We start from the raw sequence: 22,395 nt of genomic DNA, 5'->3' as shown, positions 1-22,395 counted from the left end.
CTTGTCTTTAGTGTCCATGTGGAGCAGCTGCAGACCAAATGTGTTAGAAGCCACTTGGAGCAGAAGAAATCCTATGTCCCCCTGTCAGTAAGTGGCTGCATTGTGAGTCCCTTCATCCTGCACCAATTTCTGTTTCACCCCAAACTGATTATACATCACTGCCTACAGACCCACAAGGAACACAGAAGAAATGTGACTGGAAAATAATTTGATTTCTGGCTTAATTCAATGAAACAGTTGTAGTGATTTCTAAAATGTAGGGTTTTTTTTTCCCTGGAATCAGTGTTTGAAGAAAACAGATTGCCGTCACGTGCATTGAAAATGGCATTTAATAGTGACTTTATCATATGTATTGGAATATTAGCAGATACATTATGTGCAGAAATGTAACACGTTTCACATTCTCCATCTAATCCAAGAGGTTCTTATTTTCCAGTCACCCACTTGGGCATGCAGTTATTCATTCTGTATAAAAATGAACTGCACACCTGAAATATATTCAGATTATTGCAGAACTGCCTCCACCTTGCTGCCACAATTGTCAAGGTAAAAATATCTGTCTCTTTCTCAAGAGATAGATGATGATAATACAGAAATGCTTCTACTCTCAAGGTGCCTGTACTAACACAAGGAGTCAATTCTATTTAAAAATAAATTCACATTTCAGCAGTTGCTGTACTTAATGCATGCATTTCATACACACACATATAAAATGTTAGAAAAGTTACTTACCTGTAATCATACATTTAGAAGTTAGAAAATAAAAGAGCAAAGGATGTTCCATGCCTGAGGAAACTTATTTTCCGCTTTTATGTGGTATTATTATGATACATTGTTAATTATATGAATACGTGCTGCTTCACCTCAGGAATTTGCCTTGTTTAATCCAAAGAGCACCTTTTCCTCTTCAAATTTTCTGCTTGAGCCACCAGTGCTACAAGCCCCCATAGCATTATTGGGAGTTGGAACTAGATGATCTTGGAGGTCCCTTCCAATGCAAGCCATTCTATGATTCTATGATTTAATATTGCCTTTGGCTCAGTTTTCTCAGCAAACAAAGCTTCCAGTGTTGTGCTTTCTGTCCTTCAGTCCGCTACTGAGCTTTTTTGAACCCATGGGCTGATTTCAACCAAATCTGACAGGAAAGCTGAGGTTTAAGGAAGGAAATCTCACTGATGTCCCATAATAGCTGGGGAAATTAGAAATCCCTTACTGAAGTAAAGCCTGAAGCACGAACCTTGGCACGAAGCCTCCAGGCAGCCCAGCCCTGAGGCAGCCATACTTTGGAAGCCAGCCTTCCCTCACATTGCAGCATGCACAGCTGCCCACCACAGCCCTCATATGGCTTCTCCCTTCTGAGCACTTCTGTTTAGAAGTTGTTTAGACACCAGAAATGCTCTGGGTGCAGTACCCAGGAGGGTGATGATGGGGATTATACTTCTTACAGGTGGCATCAACTTGTACGAGGGCTGTTCTGAAAACAATGCATCCTATTTTCTTACAAGGGCCCACGACACCAGAGGCAGATGTTGGTGGCATGACAGTAGAAGTTGAATCTTCCCGCCAATATCCCATGACATGTTATTGCTGTGAGACAGATGGCAGCAGAGGGGCAGTCTGACTCAATGGCATCTGACATGGAAGTGCAGATGAAGCAAAAGTGTGGAGCTGAATTCCTCCACTGGCATTCATTGACACTTGCTGAACATTTGTGGAGACCAAACAGTGGATATCAGCACAGCACAGTGAGGCAGTGGGTGGTCAAGAAAAGTGAAGCAGTGAGTCATCTCTGTTGGTGCAAATGTTTACTACCACTGCATACAGGCTTCTTGTTCATCACAGGTGAAAATGCATAGCTAATGGTGGTGACTATGTAGAAAAAGAGTGTTTTGTAGCTGAGAATTTGCACTATTAAATGGTGTTATTGTACTATTTGTATCTGTGGTAGTTTGCATGGAAATAAATAGGAGGCATTACTTTCAGAACAACTTAGGAACATAGGAGAAATTAGCTTCTTTTTTCTTCTTTTTCTTGCTGCTTTCATGGCCCTCATCATCTTGCTTTGGTCTGCCTGACTATAGTTTTCCCCTGCCTTGCACACTCCATTCGTCATTAAAACTCCCCTTCTAAGCTAAACGTTTGGGCTGTGCCATTTACATTTACAGCCCGGAAACCTGTGGTAAAAATTCTCCATTCAAGGCACGTCAGGGCAATTTCAGAATTAGGTGATAAAAAATTCCCCTTCTTCCTATGCACACAAGTCACCCTTCAGTCAATGTTTCCAAAATCATCCAGTCTCTAAATAATACAGCTGGGTCACAGATCACAGCTACGATGCCTGTGTAAAAAAATATAATATGTAATAATAATATAATATATAATAAATATAATATAAAAATATATATAAATCAGCACACTATCACAGAGTTCCCCAGCCATTGCTACTAAACATGGATCTTGGACAACATATTGTAATTTTGCTAAATACTGCCAATACAGATGTTTGTGCAGTGAGAAGAAATGGATTAAATCCTGGTGTTCTTTTTATTCAAACACTGCTTCCATTTTCTCTCATAAGACAGAGGTGTAAAAGCACATGGTTGGTAACCTCTGGTGTATTCATAATTGCCATATGTGTCACAATGCGCACATTTTCACATCAGTTTTGCTGAATGAGCTTTTACTGCCACTCTTCACCACTAAAAATGGGCTTGCTTAGCTTGAAGAAGAGAAGACTCTGGAGAGACGTCACTGCAGCCTTCCAGTACTTGAAGGAAGCTTACAAGCAGGAAGGGGACTGACTTTTTACAGTCTGATAGTGATAAGACAACAGGTAATGGCTTTAAACTCCAAAGAGGGAAATTTAGATTAAATGTTAGGAAGAAATTTTTCACTCAGAGGGCGGTGCTGTGGTGCCCCATCACCTGGAGGCACTCAAGGCCAGGCTTGATGGGGCCCTGAGCAGCTGAGCTGGTGAGAGTCAGCCCAGGGCAGGGAAGTGGACTACATCATCTTTAAAGTCCCCTCCAACCTAAGGCATTCTATGATTCTATGAAAATCACTAAATGCAGGCAGTGAAAAACTACATCTTTAAAACACATTCATTCAGCACTACCTGTAATACATCTCAACAAATCTGCTTGTGCATCCAACTCACCTCCCAAGAACAAACATTTCCTCATTTTGTAAAATTCCCAGTCTTAATTGCCTTGCAGAATGACCACCTCTTTTTATTTTTTTTCTCTCTCTACTGTTTTACAGTTCTGATTTGCTGGTTCAGTTCACATCCATATGCACTTAGTGACACATAATACTGTGCTTTGGCAGAAAATTGCTAACAAAAGGCTGAAGCATGACTGGACATCACACTAGAGAAGAAACACTACTAAAACTACAGTACTAATCTCCAATGTATAGCAAAAAAAAAAAAAATTTAAACTTTGAAGTACAACTCTATGCGTTGTAACTAAGATAAGATATTTTGATTGACTTTCAGTAAGTCAACACTGAAATATGACATTTTTAAAATCTTTTTTAAGTCAAATCCTGGTGACACTGAAATCAATAACTTTGATAAAATGTGACTATTATCTAAGAAATTCATGTTACAAATTATTTGTTTTAAAACCTAACAACTGCACTCCTCTGGTTTTTAAAAATTAAACACTAAATTGATAAAAATACTACTTAATGTGGCTTGGCATGCTATTGCTTCCAACGTCTCTTTATAACTTCCAAATCCATAAAAGAATTAAAAAATAACTTGATATAATCATGTTTATCTAAGGAAAATCTACCATTTTGCATTAAAATTTTTACTTTTCATACAGTCTTCTTGAGAAGTGCTGCTAGTTCTGTCACACAGAGCTACTACGTGCTCTTTGCAAGTTACTTCAAGAGCAACTGGGTAGATAGAGCAAGATTCCTTGATAACTGCCACCTGTGAAGGAAAAACAGACGAAACAGCAAGTTTCAAAACTTACTGCCAGTCTTATCTCCTAAAAAGAGTCTGATGAGGTAACAGGCATGATGCTGAGAGTACAATCAAAGGTATCATGGATAGGTGTATTTGTTGAATGGGTCCGGAAAGTCTAGGGCAGTGCTGCAAAGAGAGTTAGAACATTACTTCCCACCTGGAACTGATAATACAAACAGAGGGAGTGGAAAGCACCATTCCCTTGCAATTCATGGACAGACCTATGGCACTGACCGGAATTAAGCTCCGTCAGAAAAATAGCCTTAGACATATAACACATTTCTGCATTTCATGCAACACCCACCAGAATGGTTGGATTAGATGATCTTAGTGATCTCTTCCAACTTTAATGATTCTATGATATCTCAGCATTTTCAAATGAAGAATGTTGGTGACTTACATAGAATATTGGCATGCTGGTTACCGGCGTCATTTGAGTGTCCTTTACCTCAGCTCTTGGTGGCTGTGAATGTCCACCTTTAACACCTCTTCCTCTACTTACAGTACTGATATCATTGCTACATGTTATTATGAGCGCTTTTAGCACTGCTACAGGGCTTCTAGGTCTGTCAGAGAGCAACACAGACAGGGCATTTGGACAGTGGAAAAGGTAAAGGGCTTTGAGGATGAGTCATACATACTGGAATAGAGATGGGAAAGGACAAGAAGGTGATCTGCTGAGGTACTGGATCCCCCCTTCTCTAGTACTTCACTGTATCACTTGGGAAAATGATGAGAAGTATTGCTATTGAAGAGCAGACACCGCAAGAGACTGCACAAGTCAGAAATAAGTATAATCATGAAGAAATAAAATTAATAATAAAAATCTAAGAAAAAGAGCTACATTAAAAATTCCTACTTCGAAGAATACATAAGAGATCTAAGAAAATACTTGTAAAAGAAAGTTGAATAGCAGACTTTGCACTTAGAACAACAGAAATGTTGTCTTAGTTTCTTTTGAGGCCTGAGGCTTGTAAAAACTGTTTTGTATTCATCACCTATTCACTTTGGAATTGCTGTCCAACTCAAGAGGTGATCCTCAAGATAAAGCAGTTAGACACAGTGAAAATGGGATCTGATAGGATTAGTCAAATGATGCTATTGCTATGCAAAGTTGCCAAATACAGCCACACACCAATTGAAGGGCTTTGGCCCAATGATTCACCCATCTGTGACTGCTGTAGAAGATGTCCACTCATAAATGATTGAAATCCATCCTGTGGACAGATTTGCCACCTGGACTTAAAATTGCTAAAATAACTCATACTACACCAGCCAAGCATTAAGTTAATGCCTTCTTAAGCTTTTGCACACAAAGCAAATATCTCTGTTCACAGTACCTCACAGAACATTAATCCAATTACTATTTCTGAAGTGAGAAATGAAGCAATTTTAGTCATACTTCAGGGTTTAATTCAACTTATAATAATGGTATTTTAAAAATAAACATCTTTAACTAAAAATTGTTTTCCCCACAAGATTATGTTTGTTTTTTTTTGTTGTTGCTTGATGGATGACTATAATAGTAAGAAATCAGCATTTAATGGCTCACCTAAATACTACACAAAGATGTAAATATTCAGTGCAATGTGCAGGAAATTAGTAGTAGCATTAGCAGTAATGGGACTTGCATGGCTAATTCTCCACATAGCTAGCTGAACATGTTTCCCAAAGTACTCATCAAGAAATACAAACTTTCAATTACATTTTAAACTAAAATAGGCTTTAGAGGCTTTCTTCCTTTCTCTGAGCTCAGTCTCAATAAGACTGAACTTCAGGGCTTCACAATGTTGCTGCTTTATTAAAAGTAAATACAGTAAGATTCAAACAGTAAAGAATAATAATAATAATAAAAAAAAAAAAACGCTGACAAAATACCCTCACTGGAGATCTAAGTCTCTTTGGATCATGTATATTCGTTCATGCAGCATCTTCTCTCCATGGTTGCAGTACTTGAGAACTTCACAGTTTCAGTGTATAAAAGACACTCCCTTTGAGGTACGAAGTAAAAGGATAACTTTGCAACGGATTTGATGTCCTTCACCTCTGCACCTTTGCACCTTTGACACTAAACCATACTTCATTTCAAGAAATGCTGATGAGCATCTCTGCAGCAAAACAACCTAGCAAGGCAGAAAGAAACATGTTTGACATCTGAACCTAAGCCATTTATATTATGTCAGCATTTCAACTTGTGGTTTAGACCTACCAAGAAGAAGACATTGATGGAGTTAATTGTAAGTGAGTATCTTCCTGTTCTGTGTCTTTCAGAGAAAAGGGTCTGACTTCTGCCATGAGTAGCTTACACTTTTCAAGATAATACCAGCAAGCATCACTGTAAAGATCCAGGTCATATGGGGTTCCCTAGATAGAAAGAAACTGACGGATAGTAGAAGATGTGTAAGACAGAAATAAAGCAGTGCAGGACCAAACAGGGCTCTGATTTGATAAATTATATTTTATGACATATTAAGATAATGTTTCAGTTACATTTAAGATTGGACACTACTTGCAACGTATTAGAAATGACAGTTACATTCTAGTAAGAGATGTATTAACTTGACATTCCTTCTCTTCACTTCTGACCCACCCTGCCTCCTTCTAGTGTGAATTTCTTTTCTGTGAGTGAAAAGACTTCTTTGTAGAATTTCACTATTTATTGTGCAGCTTTCAATCATTTTCAGTGCACCTGTATGGACAGTTCTTAAGCTAAGTAGACAGCCATTGAGCTAGCCAAGTAACACCTTGGGGTTACAGCAGAGACTTCCAGGAAAACTTTTCAGACACAGTTAAAAAACAAACAAAAAAGATGAAATGTATCAAATGATAGGAACTATTGGGAAAACAACAGACAACAAAACAAAAAATACAACTGCAAGATTGAATAAATCTGTCTAATGCACACAAAATAAGTACAGTGTGCAGCTCTGTTTCCCTCATCTAAAATAAATAAAATAATAAAATAAAATAAAAAAGTAATATCAAAACTGGAAAAAGCCCAAAGGAATAAACCAAAAAGGATGATAAAATGTGTATACTAATGTGTCCAGAAGGAGTGATTGAAAAAGCCAGGACATTCCAGGCTCCCAGAATGACAACTAAGGGCAGAAATGAGATCTACATGATACTGAATAGCATGGAGAGGGTAGACTGGAATCATTTGCCAGAAAGAGACAGGCTAGTAATGCAGAGGGTAGCAAATGTGTGAAAATCCTTGTCGAAGAGCTCTGGGGCTGAAAGAACTCTATTTCATTGCAGGGAAGACTGGGTGAACACGTGAAACAGGCATGTACTGGAGAAACAAAGCACATCTGGTTCAGGATACCCGAAACATAAAAAAAAAGTGAAAGGCTAGGAGAATGTTAAGGAGGATTGATTGCCTCATTCTTCCTTACCCCTCATTATGAACTTGTGAGCACTGCTGAAGACAATACAAAGCTAGATGGCATACAAGGCCCTTGTACAAAGATTAATTAAGGTAATTATACAGACTGGGAAATTCCTTATTAGCTTAAGATTCTACTGGAAGACTGGACACAGATTTTAAATCAAAAACAATCTCATAGACTTTTCATCTCCAGAAAAAAGAATTTCCAGGAAATGTTTTCCAGGGAATGGTTTTAACCTGAGTCAGGGGAGGTTTAGGTTAGATATTAGGAGGAAGTTTTTCACACAGAGGGTGTTGACACACTGGAACAGGTTGCTCAAGGAGGTTGTGGATGCCCCATCCCTGGAGGCATTCAAGGCCAGGCTGGATGTGGCTCTGGGCAACCTGGTCTGGTGGTTGGCAACCCTGCACGTAGCAGGGGGGTTGAAACTAGATGATCATTGTGGACCTTTTCAACCCAGGCCATTCTATGATTCTATGATTCTATGAAATGTCCCATAATCCAAACTAGCTGGGCTAAACCCCTATTCACCTCTTCTCTGAGCAGGAACAACCTTCTTGGCAGAGCTAAACAATGTACTGTCCTTCTGATTATTTAGTAAGAGGGAGGAGATGAAGCAAAGAAGGCAGAGACAACTCCAGAAGTCTTAAAAGACTTCAGTCAGTGAAAAATGTGGATTTTCTAGTTTTTAATTTATTCCTAAAATTCTCTGCAATTTTTATTGACCAGACCATTATTCATGATCTGCATGCGTTAGAGAAGCAGCAGGATCAGAATTACTTTCCTAATGAAGAAAGAAAAATTAAAAATGGTTCAAAAGCATTTTAATCAAATCTGTTTATGAATGCAAGCCCACGATATGACACCTCTGGTCTGCAGTTAAAAGGCATTCTGAATGCCTCTCTCAAGCCTGAATAGTTTTACAGAATAAATGTTTACTAGTAAGTATGGTGGATGAATTGTAAAAATGAATATTTGCTCTGCTGATTCACCACCTTTTTTTTTTTTTTTTTCCCCCTGACTACAGTTTGTATCTTCTTGCATTCAGAAATGTTGTGATCTGGACAAAGAATGAAATCCTCACCCTGCTAAATTTTACCAGTGACTTGAAAGGCACTAAGATTTGATGCAGAATTTCTAAGGTCTTACATGAATGAAAATTTACTTCACTTGCTAAAAGTGTCTTGTGTGGAAACTCCTTTTTCACTTAGGGTGGCATGTAGGGATTTGGCTTGAGCTGATACTGACTTAGGTCAACCCTATAACAACAGACAAATGGGAGCAAAACACAGTCCTGCTAAACGCTTTTTAATCAAATTGGTTCAACCTTCTCCTGCAGTAAAGTATGTGCTTATGTGACCTTCCAAATGAAACCAAGAATATTTGACATATCACTGCTATGGCACATAATGAAAGCTGATTGTTAGTTTTTAGGGTGAGAATACCTCTGCAGATCCAGTGGCAATAAGAAAGTGTTGGGAAAAAAGGATGGGACTTCATTAAATTGCAGCCATGTGGCAGTTTTCAGCTACAAATCTAGCAGTACTTTTTTTTGAAATTGTATCTCTCTTGGTTATGCTATTGGTGGACTGCTGGGAAGCACAGGAGGAGCTCTGCCATTTCAGGCTCCCCAGGCAAATCACTGTGTATGTGTGTTCCAGGAATGCCCTAAGTGTAAGCTCTCACCAGCAACCGATGCTCTTGTCAGCAGGGAAATTCTGCTGTGATCCAGGTGTTGTGGGTACTTTCTGTAGCCACTAACTTCCCTGGGTGATTGTTTCTGGGGCAGCTGCTGTAAACTGTACGTGGAAATCACAGTGTGAGACTTGCCAGTATGCTGGAAAAGACAAAAATAACCTATGAGAGCTGGGAGGAAATGTTTCTCTCCAAATAAAAGCTGCTTTGTGCTAATAGATTTCTCTCTTCCTTTCCCACTCAATTCAGTGTAATTGTTTTGACAAATATGTTAATGCACAGTAAACCTCTTCTGTTTCACTATCATTTGGGAGACCTTTCTGCAATATCATACAGGTGATTCTCAACCAAATGTGAGCTGGTTTTGAAGCAAATTACATTAAAGTGCATTGTATCAGATTTCCACCAATCCCAGAACTATAACACAGCTTTTGTTAACAGTAGCTAACAGCTTCCCCTCAAATCAACACACAGGATTTTGTTTAGATCAGGAAGACAGTTTCAGAAAATGCTGCTACACATTCCTCAAATACAACGTCAAGAATCACTGAAAAAGTTTAGTTTTGTCAGGGACGTATGTTAGAAGGAGATCTCAATTTCAACCATGTTGCGCTCCTTAAAGACTGTGGGAGAGAGCAATGTTGGCTCAGTTGTAAAGACTGTTTTCCATGACACAATGGAAGCTTTATTACCAGTTCTTGCCAGCACAAGACTTTTGATAGAGAAAACAGTGTATCTGTAATAACAATGCATTAAAAAGGCAACAGAATGTTGAAATGCTTTACTGGAAAAATATCTATCTTTGGGAACATAATGTAAGTATCTGGGAAGTTCTGTGTTTATTGAGTAATGCTGAAATACCATCCCTAGAATGAGTTATCTCAGAGACTGCACATAAAGGAAAGATTGCTGAGCACAGAGCAGTAAGACTAAGTGAAGAAATCATATTAAATGAATCACTTATCTGGATCCTGCCTCTCAATTCATATATTAGAGGACTAAGAATGAACTTGTGGAAGCTCCTCCTCAGCTGGATGTGCAGCAGTTCTCTACTATCCTAGGAGTCCTCATGATCATTTTTCTTCATTGATGTTACAAAACAGCTTCTCTGACAACTGAATGGGAATAGTCATCAAATCTACAAGAGGCCCTTCAAAACTGACCACAGACATGCAATAGAAGTTTGAGTCTGCCTGTAATTCAGCAAGTCCACTTCCATCTGCACTTGACTATTTTTCTGAGGTCTCTTTTGCCATCAGAGGTAGTATTTTCCCAGACCTGAAGGTGGAACTCTTGTTCCTTTGATGATCTTTATATGATTGTCATAGCATTTTGCATTGTCATTTCTTTTCCTTGAAGAAATACAGAATTCTAGGAAGTCACTGCTTGGTTGTCTGGGAGACCACATTAACAATGGTAGCAAAACTGGACAGTCAGGTTTGAACTTTGTGAGCACAGTGAGACGTGCCAGGAGCTCTTCAGACAATGCCTGTCTGAACTCATAAAAAAAAAATCTTTCTTTTTGGAAACATCCTTGATATCCTATTCCTTCTTTTGCTGCCACATATGTAGACTTCTTGGTCTTCTTCTGGAGCCAAGGCATTTAAGGACAGAAAAAGTAGAGTATAACTTCGTTGTTGTAACATCACCACATCAGACTGCACAGAATCTGCCTATATATTTTGCATCAAAACTTCCACTTTGTGTCCTTAAGCTACAGTATATCTTTGGAGAAAAAAACAAAAACAAAAACCCACAATCCAATTGCAATTCAATTGTATCTGATGTTCCTCTAGGTTTGTTTCAGAGTATTAGCAAAAGTTTTATGCTGGGAGTTCATGTCTCATTATGTACCATAATGCCCAGGCTCCTGTCAGTGTTGCCTCATGCCAGTTACTGTCCTTCAGATTGCAAGGGTGGCTCTGAGGCCTTAGTTTGAATGTCAGCCTTCAAGTGGACTGTCTTAAGAAGAATATTTTTACAAATGACATTACCATTACTCACCGTTATTACTATTTACAACAGCAGAGTTGCAACTCTGTAATTTGTAATTCTGTATTTTTGTCTAAGTCATTGCTAATGGCACCAAGCTAAGAACAAGCTTCCCCAAAAGACATCCATATGATAAAAATTCATTTACAGTCACTTCTCTTGAGAGGTCCCAGTTGAATCAGTTTTTAATGCACTTGCAATGAACTACACAGACTTTGTAATCTATGCTGTATTTATGAAATCAGCATACTGTTCTAACTTAGATGAAATCTATTAAATCAACACTATTACCTTTATGAACTAAAATTATATTCAAGTGTATTTAATCAAATCTTTTCCATAAAAGTGTATTTAGCAGCATTTAATTATGCGTATTTAATGACTGCAGCCAGGTCAGCACTTCCATGTTTCTTCCAGAGTACCCATATCAAACTGGTTAGGCTATGCCAGATCAAATTATCTCTACCATTTTTAAAATATATGAGCAGTGTAAACATTTTTAGCACTTTTTTTTGTACTTTAGCACTCTCCAGCAGTGTTGTGAGCAACAGAACTAATTAAGGCTATGGATTCTGTGGATGTGGATCCTTTAGCCCCTAAACAATTTTAATTGCAGTAACTACAATTTCCTCTTCATGTGCCCTACAACAATCACATCTATCACTCTGGAATGATGTGTATGCAAAGTGGATGGCTGATGTATAAGTACTGAGTGGCTGATCGCTGCTAGGAAGAATGTATAGGAACTGATGTTCTTGCCTGCTTTTCTCTGGCTGAGGAAACAAATTTAGGTTTACACGACAATTTCCACAGAACTTAAATAAGCAGAAAGACTTTCTCCAAACTACATCACAACTAGTCCAAGGGATATGGAATGACAGACAGATGGACAGATAACATAAATCTTATTCAGAACATAAAAATCAACTTAAACTCATCAGTTCTCTCAGTACAATTGAGGACAGTTAAAAAACGTTCTATGCCACTAGTGGCACTGCATCCTCATTAATTGTTGCTATAGAGATATTGTCAGATAGCCAGATAGTTCAACTAACAAATAGTTATCTCTATTGAGAGGCAGCAAAATGACCAGAAGCGACAGCGGGCTGCCCTTGGATGTTTGCTCTAGGTAAGTGAAACCTGTGCTGTCAGTAACCTACATAGAGGAGCAGCTCTGCTAGCCAAAGGTGGGAATACTGGGATAGCACCTGATTACCTGTGCAAGATACAAACAGAATTCACTTATTTTCAAATTAGAATTTTCATTAATTACTTACTTTCTGAATAATATAAACAAAGAAGGACTCGACGAGAGGGGAGAGGAATCTCACCAGTGTGACCTGGGCTGCTTTTGTCCCATCCAAAGGAGAGCTTCAAAAATGGGGAAGGGTCTGGAGGGCAAGATGTATGAAGAATGGCTGAGGTCCCTGTGTTGGCTCAGCGCAAAGCAGAGGAGCTGAGGGGAGGCCTGATGGCGGCCGCAGCTCCTCACAGGGAGCGGAGGGGCAGCGCTGAGCTCTGCTCTGTGTGACAGCGACAGGGCCCGAGGGAACGGCATGGAGCTGTGTGAGGGGAGGGGCAGCTGGGGGTCAGGGAAAGGGTCTGCACCACAGGGCCGTGGGCATGGGACGGGCTGCACAGGGCTGTGGGCACGGCCCCAAGGGCTGGAGTTCATGGAGCGCCTGGACACTGATCTCAGATATATGGTCTGAGCTTTGGGTGGTGCTGTGTGGAGCCAAAATCTGGGCACGCTCGCGTGTTTGTGTGTGTGTGTATGTGTATGTGTATGTGTATGTGTATGTGTATGTGTATGTGCGTCAGGCGGGGCCCGGTCACGCACCGCCGAGGGAGAGCGCAGCGTGGTGTCTGCCTACCGGCATCCTAGGCACGGCCGCCACATGGTGAGGGGCCGCGGCGGTGGGACGGCGGGAGCACCCGCGGGGGGGGGGCGGAGGAGGGGGAGAGGGAGGGGCCGGAGCGGCCGCCGGGTTCCGGCGATGGCGATCCGGCTGCTTTCGGTTTCGCTTCGCTCCCCTCAGAAACGAGGGGAAGGCCGGGCCGGGGCCTGAGCGTGGATCCTCCGTACGGTAGGAGCCCGCCTCGGGGCTGGGAGCACGCAGAGCGGAGGTCTGAGCCGTTCCGCTCCCGCAGCCGCGGTGTAGGCCTCGGGTGGGTCACCGTCCCTCTGCGCGGCCCCGGGGCTCGTCCCGCTCGGGCGGCGTGTCCTTACCCGCCCCCCCAGGAGCGTGGCCTCCCGGGAACGGGCGAGAGGTGGCCCTCCCTCGGAGGGGTGAGCGGGACGGGACGGGACAGGCGACTAAAACAGTGCGATGGGTGGCTGAGCGCTGCGTTCCCCGAGGTTTTATAAACGGCGGTCTCCCTTGGCAAAAAGGAAGCGGAGTCGTCCACCCGCAGCCTTGATGTAGGACGTAATCCTTCTTTTGGAGCCCGTTTTCCCTCCCCCACCTTGCTGCCTGTGTAAGCAGGGTGCAGGAAGCTCTGGCCTTGGTCACCTGTTGCAGCTGTAGTCCCGGAACACGGACAAGTCAGAAGTAGGGCTCTAATTGAGGGTTGAAATATGTTCCGGCCGCATATGGTGGCTGTTAGTCCACGAGGAACTCGCTCTTCCTGTTCAGCTTTGCTCCAGAAATGCTGACGTGTTGGTCTCGTGCCTTTGGTGTCTGTCTGGATGAATAGGTGGGTGTCCTGTTTGGCCTTCTGTGGCTGGCAGAGAGGTGGGAGGGCAGCCCAGGGTTTGCTGGGGTCTCCCCACATCCAGCTGTGTGCCCACTGGATGGTGTTTGCCTTGCTGGATGATCCGCAGGGTTGTGACCCGCTGGGAGGTGCAGGCTGTTGGGTACAGCCACCAATTCTGGTGGTTCCATAGGAGATCTCCTGCATATAGCTCTCAGCCCCATTAGCATAGATGTGTTTCTGTGTCGCTCTGTCAGTGCTTTGGGACAGGTCACAGTACTTTATTTTAGCTGCAGGTCCTTTTCACAGCCAGAAGGTTAAGATGAAGTTCAGAGCCAAAGTACATGGTGGCTGTAGCTCACCACAGGAGCGTGTTCCTCACTAACTGCAGAGCTCAGCCTAGCGAGCAGCAGTGAATGCTCACTGCCACTCAGTTCTGGGGCCTTTGCAATTTACTGAAGAAGCTACTGTATATCTCTGCTTTGCAGCATCTGTATTCTAACTGTTTGAATATAAACTTCTGATGTAAGGTGAAAAAGCTTTCTCCTTTTAACCCTTAAAAACAAGACATCTATGCTTGAGGTATTGTTTTTAGTGGCATTGATTGTTTAAATGTCTAAGTGACTTCACTTCAAATAGGACCATTATATTGCATTTCTTTGGGTAAGCAGAACTCTTCAGGCTTATTCTGCATTATTTCCTACCAAATTTGAGCGAAGGACACTTTGCAGCTTAACATTTGACCTGTGCAACAGCATTTACTGAAATTTTTGATATGTTACTGTACAGTGTAAGAATCTTCTCATTGACTGCAACTGTGTAACTGTGATTTCTGTGCACTGCCACAGAGGAAGTTCTGGGTGACTGTCAGAATTAAACCGATACTTTCATTGTTGGGAATTATGTATGTGAAAATATATTTTCCCCCTCTACTCAGCTCTTGTGAGGTCCTATCTGGAATACTGGTTGGATAGTACAGGACAAGAGGGAATGGTTTTAAACTGAGACGGGAGATTTAGGTTAGATATTTGGAGGAAGTTTTTCACACATTGTGGTCTAGTGGTTTGCAACCCTACACATAGCAGGGGCGTTGAAATTAGATTATCATTGTGGTCCTTTTCAACGCAGGCAATTCCATGATTCTATGAAAATCTTTTTACCCCTTACATTATCTAATTTAAATGATGAAACAAGATAGTGTATGCTGCTTGGACCTTTCCTTTTTTCAAAGAGGAAGTGAGTTGCTATATAAAGACTTTATGTGCTTTATATAGGCATTTATTTAATAAAGATCAGACCAGTGGAACATCTCAGGCTCTATTACTCTGTGAGAAGTACATTCAAACAAGAGGCCGTAGACTAGTCCTTTATGTAAGATACACTTAAATAATTTTGAAGATACTGGCCTGTTTTGAGTAGTAAGAGTCATAGGTGGTTCTCATATTAGGTACAAACACTAAGTTAATGGTATATATAATTTACTTTTGGTTCCGGTTCGGGGCCAGTATCTAAAAAATATAAATATTAATAAGGATATAATTTTAAATTTTAATTTTTTAATTTTAAATTACTGATGTAATGACACAGTCTTGTCTTGGGCTTTTTTTTGCTCAAACTGAGCTATATTTTAGCGACTTACAGCAATGTGTTCCAGGCTGTCAGGAGTCTGTGATGTGATGAAGAGCAACTGTGTAGAAAAGACTTGGGTGTCCTGCAGGACTTGATATTGAATGTGAGGCTCAGTGCACTGTTGCAGGAGAAGATGGGCAGCCACACTGAGGGGTGCATTAAGAATGTGGTTGGAGGACGGCAGGTTGAAGCATCGGATCTTCCCCTCTGTTGAGCACTTATGAGACTGGCAAGATGGTGAGGGGCTGGAACACACAGTATTAAAGGAGAAACTGGGTGAGTTTGATCAGCCTTAGGAAGAGAAGGTGAAGGAAGGGGAGATGTTACTGCTGGCAGTGGGAAGGCATGAGGCATACTCTGCTTGGAGGTATGCAGCAGTAATATGAGAGACACAAGAAGTTCCATCTGAACATGAGAAAAAAAATTTGCTATAAGGAAGACAGAGCGCCGGAACAGGCTGCCCAGTGAGTTGTGGAGTCTCCTTCTCTGCAGATATTCAGAACTCACCTGGACACTTTCCTGTGCAAGCTGCTGTAGGAAGCCTGCTGTCACATGGGATTGGACTAGATGATCTCCAAAGACCCCTTCCAACCTCCATGATTCCCTGAAAGGCAGTGGACACAAGCTGGTCTACTTACGGTGAAGGTTTTTTGTCTTCATTGATGTGTTGTTAATCTGAAGAATGATCAAAGGCAGGAGTAGAGGGCTGGCAAGGGTACAGAGTGTCTGTCTGACGGGGCAGGGCCTCTGCAACCACATCTAGCTTGTGCTAGATGGCTTCTGAAATTCCTTTCCAGTCTATGCTGTGTTGTTACTCTGAGATTACTGAAGAAATGGGTGTTCTAGCTTTGGAAATTAATTATGAGTGTTATCCTTAGGAAAATGCAAACACGATAAAGTATACAAGAAAGCTGAGATTTCTTTGCCATTACATCTGGAACTGACATACCAGAAAACCATGTAATTTTTAACTGTATTTGAATTATATTAACTTCAAATAAAGAGGTACTACTTTTTTCGCTTTTTTTTTTTCTTATCAATAATTTATAACTCAGAATTTTTGCTACAAACAGTGCAATATTGTGTGAGGGGAAAAAAGCAGAAGACCTGAAGGGAATGTAAGGAGTTTGTCTATTTCTTAGTTTCTCATCCCTGGTTTGCAGTGTGTGGTAGGCAGCAGTGCCTTAAAGCATCTTACAGACCCTGTTGTTACTGAGTTTACAGCCTGGGAATTAGGAAGGCGGAGAAAGTGATTACCCAGAGCCCTGCATGCTTCTAAATACTTGGATTTAAAACCAAGGACTGTATCAGGTTACCTGCTCAAGATACATGGCTGTTAGCTACGTTAACTCTCCTTCACAGTGGTCCAATTGGTAGGTTATCTGAACTGTTGGTTTTGACTCTCGTCGATCTCTAAATACCAGTAAGGGGTAGGTACCAAATTAGGATGAATTTAACTTGTATCAGAACAGCTGAGACCAGAATGAGTTCTGTTTTTCCACTAGCTGACATTGTGCAATGAGCTCAAAGAATTTGTGTCATCGCTTCTTCAACATGATTCTATGTAGAAGAAGAGCATGACTTGGATACAGAATTTCTTTAAGGAACCAAGTTTTAATTAATTCTAGCTCATAAACTAGTGGATTAGCTTATAAGCTGTCAGGAAATTAAATGTGTATTCAAAGTGGAAGTAGTGCGGTTTGGTGTATAATGCTTTTTATCTTTTGTTCATGGCAAGAAGAATCCAGGCTAAGCTCAAGCTGGAGTTCAGCCATGAGATACGAGTGGCTCTTTCAAAGGGGTCAGGGACCAGGCCTACTGGTTTTAGAATGATGGGAACAGTGAATCAACACGCAAGGATTTAAAGTTCTTTTCTCTTCCTGAAAGAAGTGAGGCTGCGCGCTGCATGTTTATTTGAAGATTTGGACAAAGAACTATTAATTTTGAATGCGTGGAGTTAGAAAGGGATTTGTAAGGCTCTTTGGGGCATATCTCCGTGCAGTTTGAAGTGGGGATGATTTAGTAATGCTTGCAAAATCAACCAATGAAATAATTTTCTTCTGCCGTTCTGAAGAAAGAAAAGGTGTTTCAGTGGTAATTCTACAGTGAAGTCTTACAGGTTGACTTCCCCTAACTTGTTCAACTTCTCATCTTCCTTATTGGGTGGAATACATGAATGGGGAGAGTCTTCTTTTACCATTCTTTATTTTTTTTTTTCAGAAAATCTAAAAATTGTTTTATTTGGAGTTGTTTTGGAAAATGTGATGCATCTGGGACTCTATGTAGAAACCCAGCTTTTCTTTGCCTGAAGTTCTATTGCCTTTTGCCCTGGCCTGGTGGAAGACACTTACCACTTGGCTTCTTCAAAGGTTAAGGGGATTTGTAGGTGTCATCCCTGCAGTGTAGATACGAGGGCAGGGACTGCCCATTGTTTGTGGTTAGACATGAGAAAAATAATGTATGTTTTTAATAACACTCGTATGCTTGGATGCCTGAAAAATATATATTTTTTTAACTTGTTATATTCTGTAGACAGGAAGATTATGCTAGGTCAATTATTTTAAATTAGTTTGGTTACTGGAAGAGTAAAATCAGAGAAAGCCTTCTGCTGAAGGTGCTGTTGCAGTACAAGCAATTTAAAACAACTAAGTCAGTACATCTTTTTTGACACAGACATGGCAAAACTTTCTACCATTAATTCAATCTCTTGTTTTTGTTAAAGAAAGAATGTAAAGAAAGAAAATCTCATTTGCATAACCTCTGTTTATACAGTACTAAAATTACAAGTAGTAGTAGTTCACAATAGTTTTTCCTGCCCTTTATGTGCATTCAGCATAATGGCATTCCTTTACGCTACTCACGCGCACACACATAAATGCTATTATGTACAGTTACATGCATGTTATTGCATACATATCTTATTTTAGAGAAGGGAGACTTGAAAATCAAGTTTTATGCATATGCAGAAAACAGAATTCAAGCTTCTTGTGTGCTGATTCTGCAAATATTTCAGTAACCTGTTCATACTCTCTGCTGGGTGATGCCTTGGTGACTTCAGGAAAGGACAAATGTAACTTGGAGTAGAAGTCTTCAGTCAGAAGCTCTTACTTTTTCTAGAAAGTGAACTTCCAGAATTACTGTCTTCAGGATATGTGTTACAATTTTAAAGGTGTTTCAGGATGTAAATTGGCAGTGCTTGAGCTCAAGGAAAGCATCTAATCTCAAATGTTATTTCAACAAGGGCTTCCACCTATCTTTATGCATCTTTATTTGCATCTACCTTAATTATTTAGCTGTTTCTTGTTATAGTTAAATTTTATTTATGAAAGGAGATCCCTAAGCCCTGTAAATAAATGGGAATAATGCATTCAAATGCAAATTAAAATGCTAATAGGGTATCAATTTTTAGGTAGGTAATACTGTACTCAAACACAGTTTTGTTGGAAAAGCTGAATTACCTTATTTTGCTTTCTTTTAAAAATCTAAATGACTATATTCTTGTGAGCCTGCAACTTTCTTTCCTCTCTCTTTCTTTTAGGGAGTTTTACCTTGGTAAAGGTATACTGGACGAGTAGCAAGTATTGCCTTCCTTGCAAGGTGCTTTTAGGATGTCTGAAGATGACGAAAAAGTTAGGCTCCGTCGAATTGAACCTGCCATTCAGAAGTTCATTAAAGTGGCAATTCCAACAGATTTGGAAAGATTAAGAAAACACCAAATAAATATTGAGAAGGTTAGTGTTCACTTTTTGTTAATGTAGTTCTTTTTACAGCAGTCGCGCTGAAAGGTGATGTGTGGATTTTATCATGTTTAAATGCTTCTGGTTGATATTAGTTCATATGTGATAATGAGACTGAATATGCTTCCAAAAAAATCACTGTTGAGTTAAATTCTTGTATATGCTTCAAATACTAATAAAATAAACATGCCCAGGGCAGTTGTGGCATGAAATGCCTAATGTCCATATTATTAAACCCCCATATTCTGTAAAACACAGTGGCTGTATCCACACTGCTGTGTTAACTCTTTAACCATCATCAGAAATTCTTTAAATAAGAGCAATTTGATGCAGCCAGAACAGTGCCAGGGACAGTTGTAGCAATTAGCTGTGTTAATGATCAGATTCGAACATCCCCTCTCTTCTGCTTACTGGTTAAAAAAAAATATGTAGCCTGTGGAAACTAACAAATTGGTTTGTCAAGAAAGGTGGTAAAGGATTCACTAAAACAAGTATTAATGTTAATAAACATCTAAAGGGAGGCAAATGAACGAGGCCAGGCTCTTCTCAGTGGTGTATAATGATAGGACAAGGAGTAATGGCCTAAAACTCAAATGTGTGAAGTTCTGTACTAGCATGCAGAAGAACTTCTTTACAGTGAGGGTGACGGAGCACTGGAGAGGGTGCCAGAGAGGTTGTGGAGTCTCCTGTGGAGATATTCAAAACTCGCCTGGACTCCTAGCTGTGCGACCTGTTGTAGGGTACCTGCTTTAGCTGGCGGTTGGACTCGATGATCTCTTGAGGTTCCTTTCAACCCCTTCAATTCTGTGACACCAAATAAATAACTAAATAAGGAAGAGAGTGAGTGACTTGGAAGCAGTGCTTGTTACTTTACGGTAACTTTACCAAATAGGCAATCATTTGGATGAGATTTTTTGTGCAAGATTTCTGCCTGAGTAGCTAGAGGATGGGGAAGAGGAAAAACAAATCTTAGTATAGTTCTGAGAACGTAGTCCGGAAATAATGTGTTTAAGTGATAGTCATCTGTTATAAGAAATGCTTAGTTTAAGTGATTGTAAGTGAACAGTAGGTTATTAGTAGTCATTTCTTGGAAATATAGTGACGTGGTTGGAACAGTCACTTGTGGTTTGTTTGTGGGGTGGTCTTTGGAAAGACTGCACGTTTTGCTGTGCCTCCAAGTGTGCTCTGTTTTGGTCAAGAGAGATGATTCTGGAAAATAAAAAGGGTTGTTTGCAGATGCTCAGTAGATGCTGGTTAAACTCCACTAACCAAAGGCTACTGAGGGATTTACCCAATGCTGGGGCATGCTCAAAAGGAAACTTCCTAGCTCATTCCTAGATGAAGAATTGTGAAGAAATACCTTGGGATGGAAGTTAACAGTGCAGAAGTGACTGACCATGAGAAGACAGAAAAAACTGAGGCAGAGGAGGAAGATCTGGTACTGCAGGGACTAGTGATGGCAGATAGTAGTTGGGCTATTTCCTTGTAAGAGTGTTGTAAGGATGCAATTAGGATATGAACTGCAATATTCACAAATTGAAAAGTTTAGTAGTACGATATTTGCTTGAAGCAGTGGCTTCTTAATGAGATGAACTGTATTTTTCCAGCCTGTTGTTTACTCTTTGTTGTTCATTGTTTGTCTAATAAATTTTATTACCTAGATGCCAGTGGATTCAGCATTTTCTTGCCTTGGAACCAGCACTTTGCAGCAGCCCCATTTTATTCTAGTGGCCAGAGGCTGATCTCCAGATTCTCCCACCAAGAACAATTGCTTGAGTTCCTTTGTGCTGCAGCCGGTCTACAGAGCAGTAGTGATTCAGAGTCAGTATTAGCTTGCTTTTGGGTGAGAATACTGGGGAAGCAAGGAGCCTCAACTGTTAAATCCCTCAGGAGAAGCTTCTAGGATCATTGTGTGCATATTCTGGTGTGCATGGCCATAGAGCTAGTTAATGGTAAAGAATGATATGGAATAGGGTAGGATTCAGAAGGTTCTTAGAGGAGAGCTTTGTAGTATTTTTTCCATGCAGGCTGTTTTATTCAAATAGAGACAGGCTTGGTAGCTAAGTTGTTGCCTTCTTTCTCTTAACCAGAAGTTTCCCAGCTGCTTTTGGAAGCAGCATAAAGAGGGATCTCTTGGTTGCACAGAGGCAGAGTTTTAGGTAAAAAAAAAAACAAAAAACAAACAAAAAAAAAAAAAAAAAACCCACACCCTCACTTATTTAGCATCCATAAACTCCCTACCAAGGGGCTTCCTATGGCTTTGGATGCTGTAATGAGAAAGAGAGACATGATCTGTGTGAGGGCTGGTGTTGGGAGCTGCCGCATTCAGCAGCAGCACCAAGCTGGTGAGGAGGGGTGGGCAGCTACTTGTTGATGCTACTGGAAATCTCTTAGGTATTTAAACAAGGAATAATTACGCTGTATCTAGCCAGATAGAGTTACCATGGTGTCAAGAAAGGGGTGAAATACATTCCACTTAATTCAGCCTTGTGTTGATCAACTGGCATTTTTACTGGCCCAGCAACTCAAACGAGTTAAGCATTCCTGTTCTGCAGACAGAAGGGGAATGTTTATAAGGATGATATTCTGTGTCTAGAAGAAAATTCAGAAAAGAGTAGCACTGGGGATGAAATGAGGTTTTAGATTAATTGTGATTTAACACTTTGTTTGAAGCGCTGCCAGAGAAGCTCATTCTTAGCCACAATTTAATTATAGGAAATACAAACCAGTGCTCTTGTGATGGCATTGGTTGGCCTCATTAAAATACCATGCTTTATTGAGTAGTTTATATTTTAATGTAAAAATCTGATGCAATCTAAAAGTATTTGGGGCATTTCTTGAGCTTATTTAGATTACTGACTGAACAGATCGTTCACACTGACATAATCAACTTAAGAAATTTGTGTATCAGAACAATTCTTAAACGTTTGTAAACTGATCTTAAAATTAAGTGCATTTCTTTCAGAACATTTCTTTTATGGAAGCCAAAAGTTACAGCAACATTTAGTACAGATTTGTCTTTCTTTAGTCTATTATTAATAAAAAAAAATTCTACATCTTTAGACGATGCAAGTCTTGGCAGATTAGATATTTGAATTATTACTAAGTAAAATTACTGGAAACAAATAACTACAGGTAAAACTTTTAAATAAACACTTGCAACTGTGTCAGGAGCTATTCAGCGGTCAAAACTCTGTATTGATAAGAAATACAACATAAACATTTATGAGAAGAAAAACATGCAAGTATAAAGCTACTCTGAATGCCTTTTTCTTTGAAAAGC

At 40.3% G+C, this 22,395-nt stretch overlaps 1 protein-coding gene and 1 long non-coding RNA gene across 14 annotated transcripts in view; one reads left to right on the top strand and one right to left on the bottom strand.

Moving 5' to 3' along the window:
- The window catches only part of LOC104910195 (uncharacterized), a 48,952-nt gene extending 35,268 nt beyond the window's left edge, over positions 1–13,684 (bottom strand). For 3 of the 8 annotated variants that reach the window (XR_014882393.1, XR_014882392.1, XR_014882388.1), the window contains exon 1: positions 733–12,319. This is a non-coding gene — a long non-coding RNA (uncharacterized LOC104910195). The other 5 variants (XR_014882389.1, XR_014882391.1, XR_014882394.1 and 2 more) reach the window with 5 other exon arrangements.
- STX17 (syntaxin 17) overlaps positions 12,821–22,395 on the top strand; it is a 53,034-nt gene continuing 43,459 nt past the window's right edge. For 3 of the 6 annotated variants that reach the window (XR_014882387.1, XM_085220637.1, XM_019614307.2), the window contains exons 1-2: positions 13,003–13,139; positions 18,914–19,106. Coding sequence is in view for 5 of the 6 variants with exons in the window: in XM_085220637.1 (XP_085076763.1) it covers positions 18,984–19,106 (123 nt within the window). In the remaining variant the exon portion in view is untranslated. Of the gene's footprint in view, positions 12,954–13,002; positions 13,140–13,198; positions 13,222–13,603; positions 13,750–18,913; positions 19,107–22,395 lie in introns of those variants that run through there. The other 3 variants (XM_085220634.1, XM_085220635.1, XM_085220633.1) reach the window with 3 other exon arrangements.

The sequence above is a fragment of the Meleagris gallopavo genome, chromosome 3 (genome assembly GCF_905368555.1).
Source record: "Meleagris gallopavo chromosome 3, MGAL_WU_HG_1.1, whole genome shotgun sequence".
Taxonomy (NCBI): Eukaryota; Metazoa; Chordata; class Aves; order Galliformes; family Phasianidae; genus Meleagris; species Meleagris gallopavo.
Note: the sequence above shows the minus strand (reverse complement) of the source record. Positions and strands in the feature narration are given on the sequence as shown.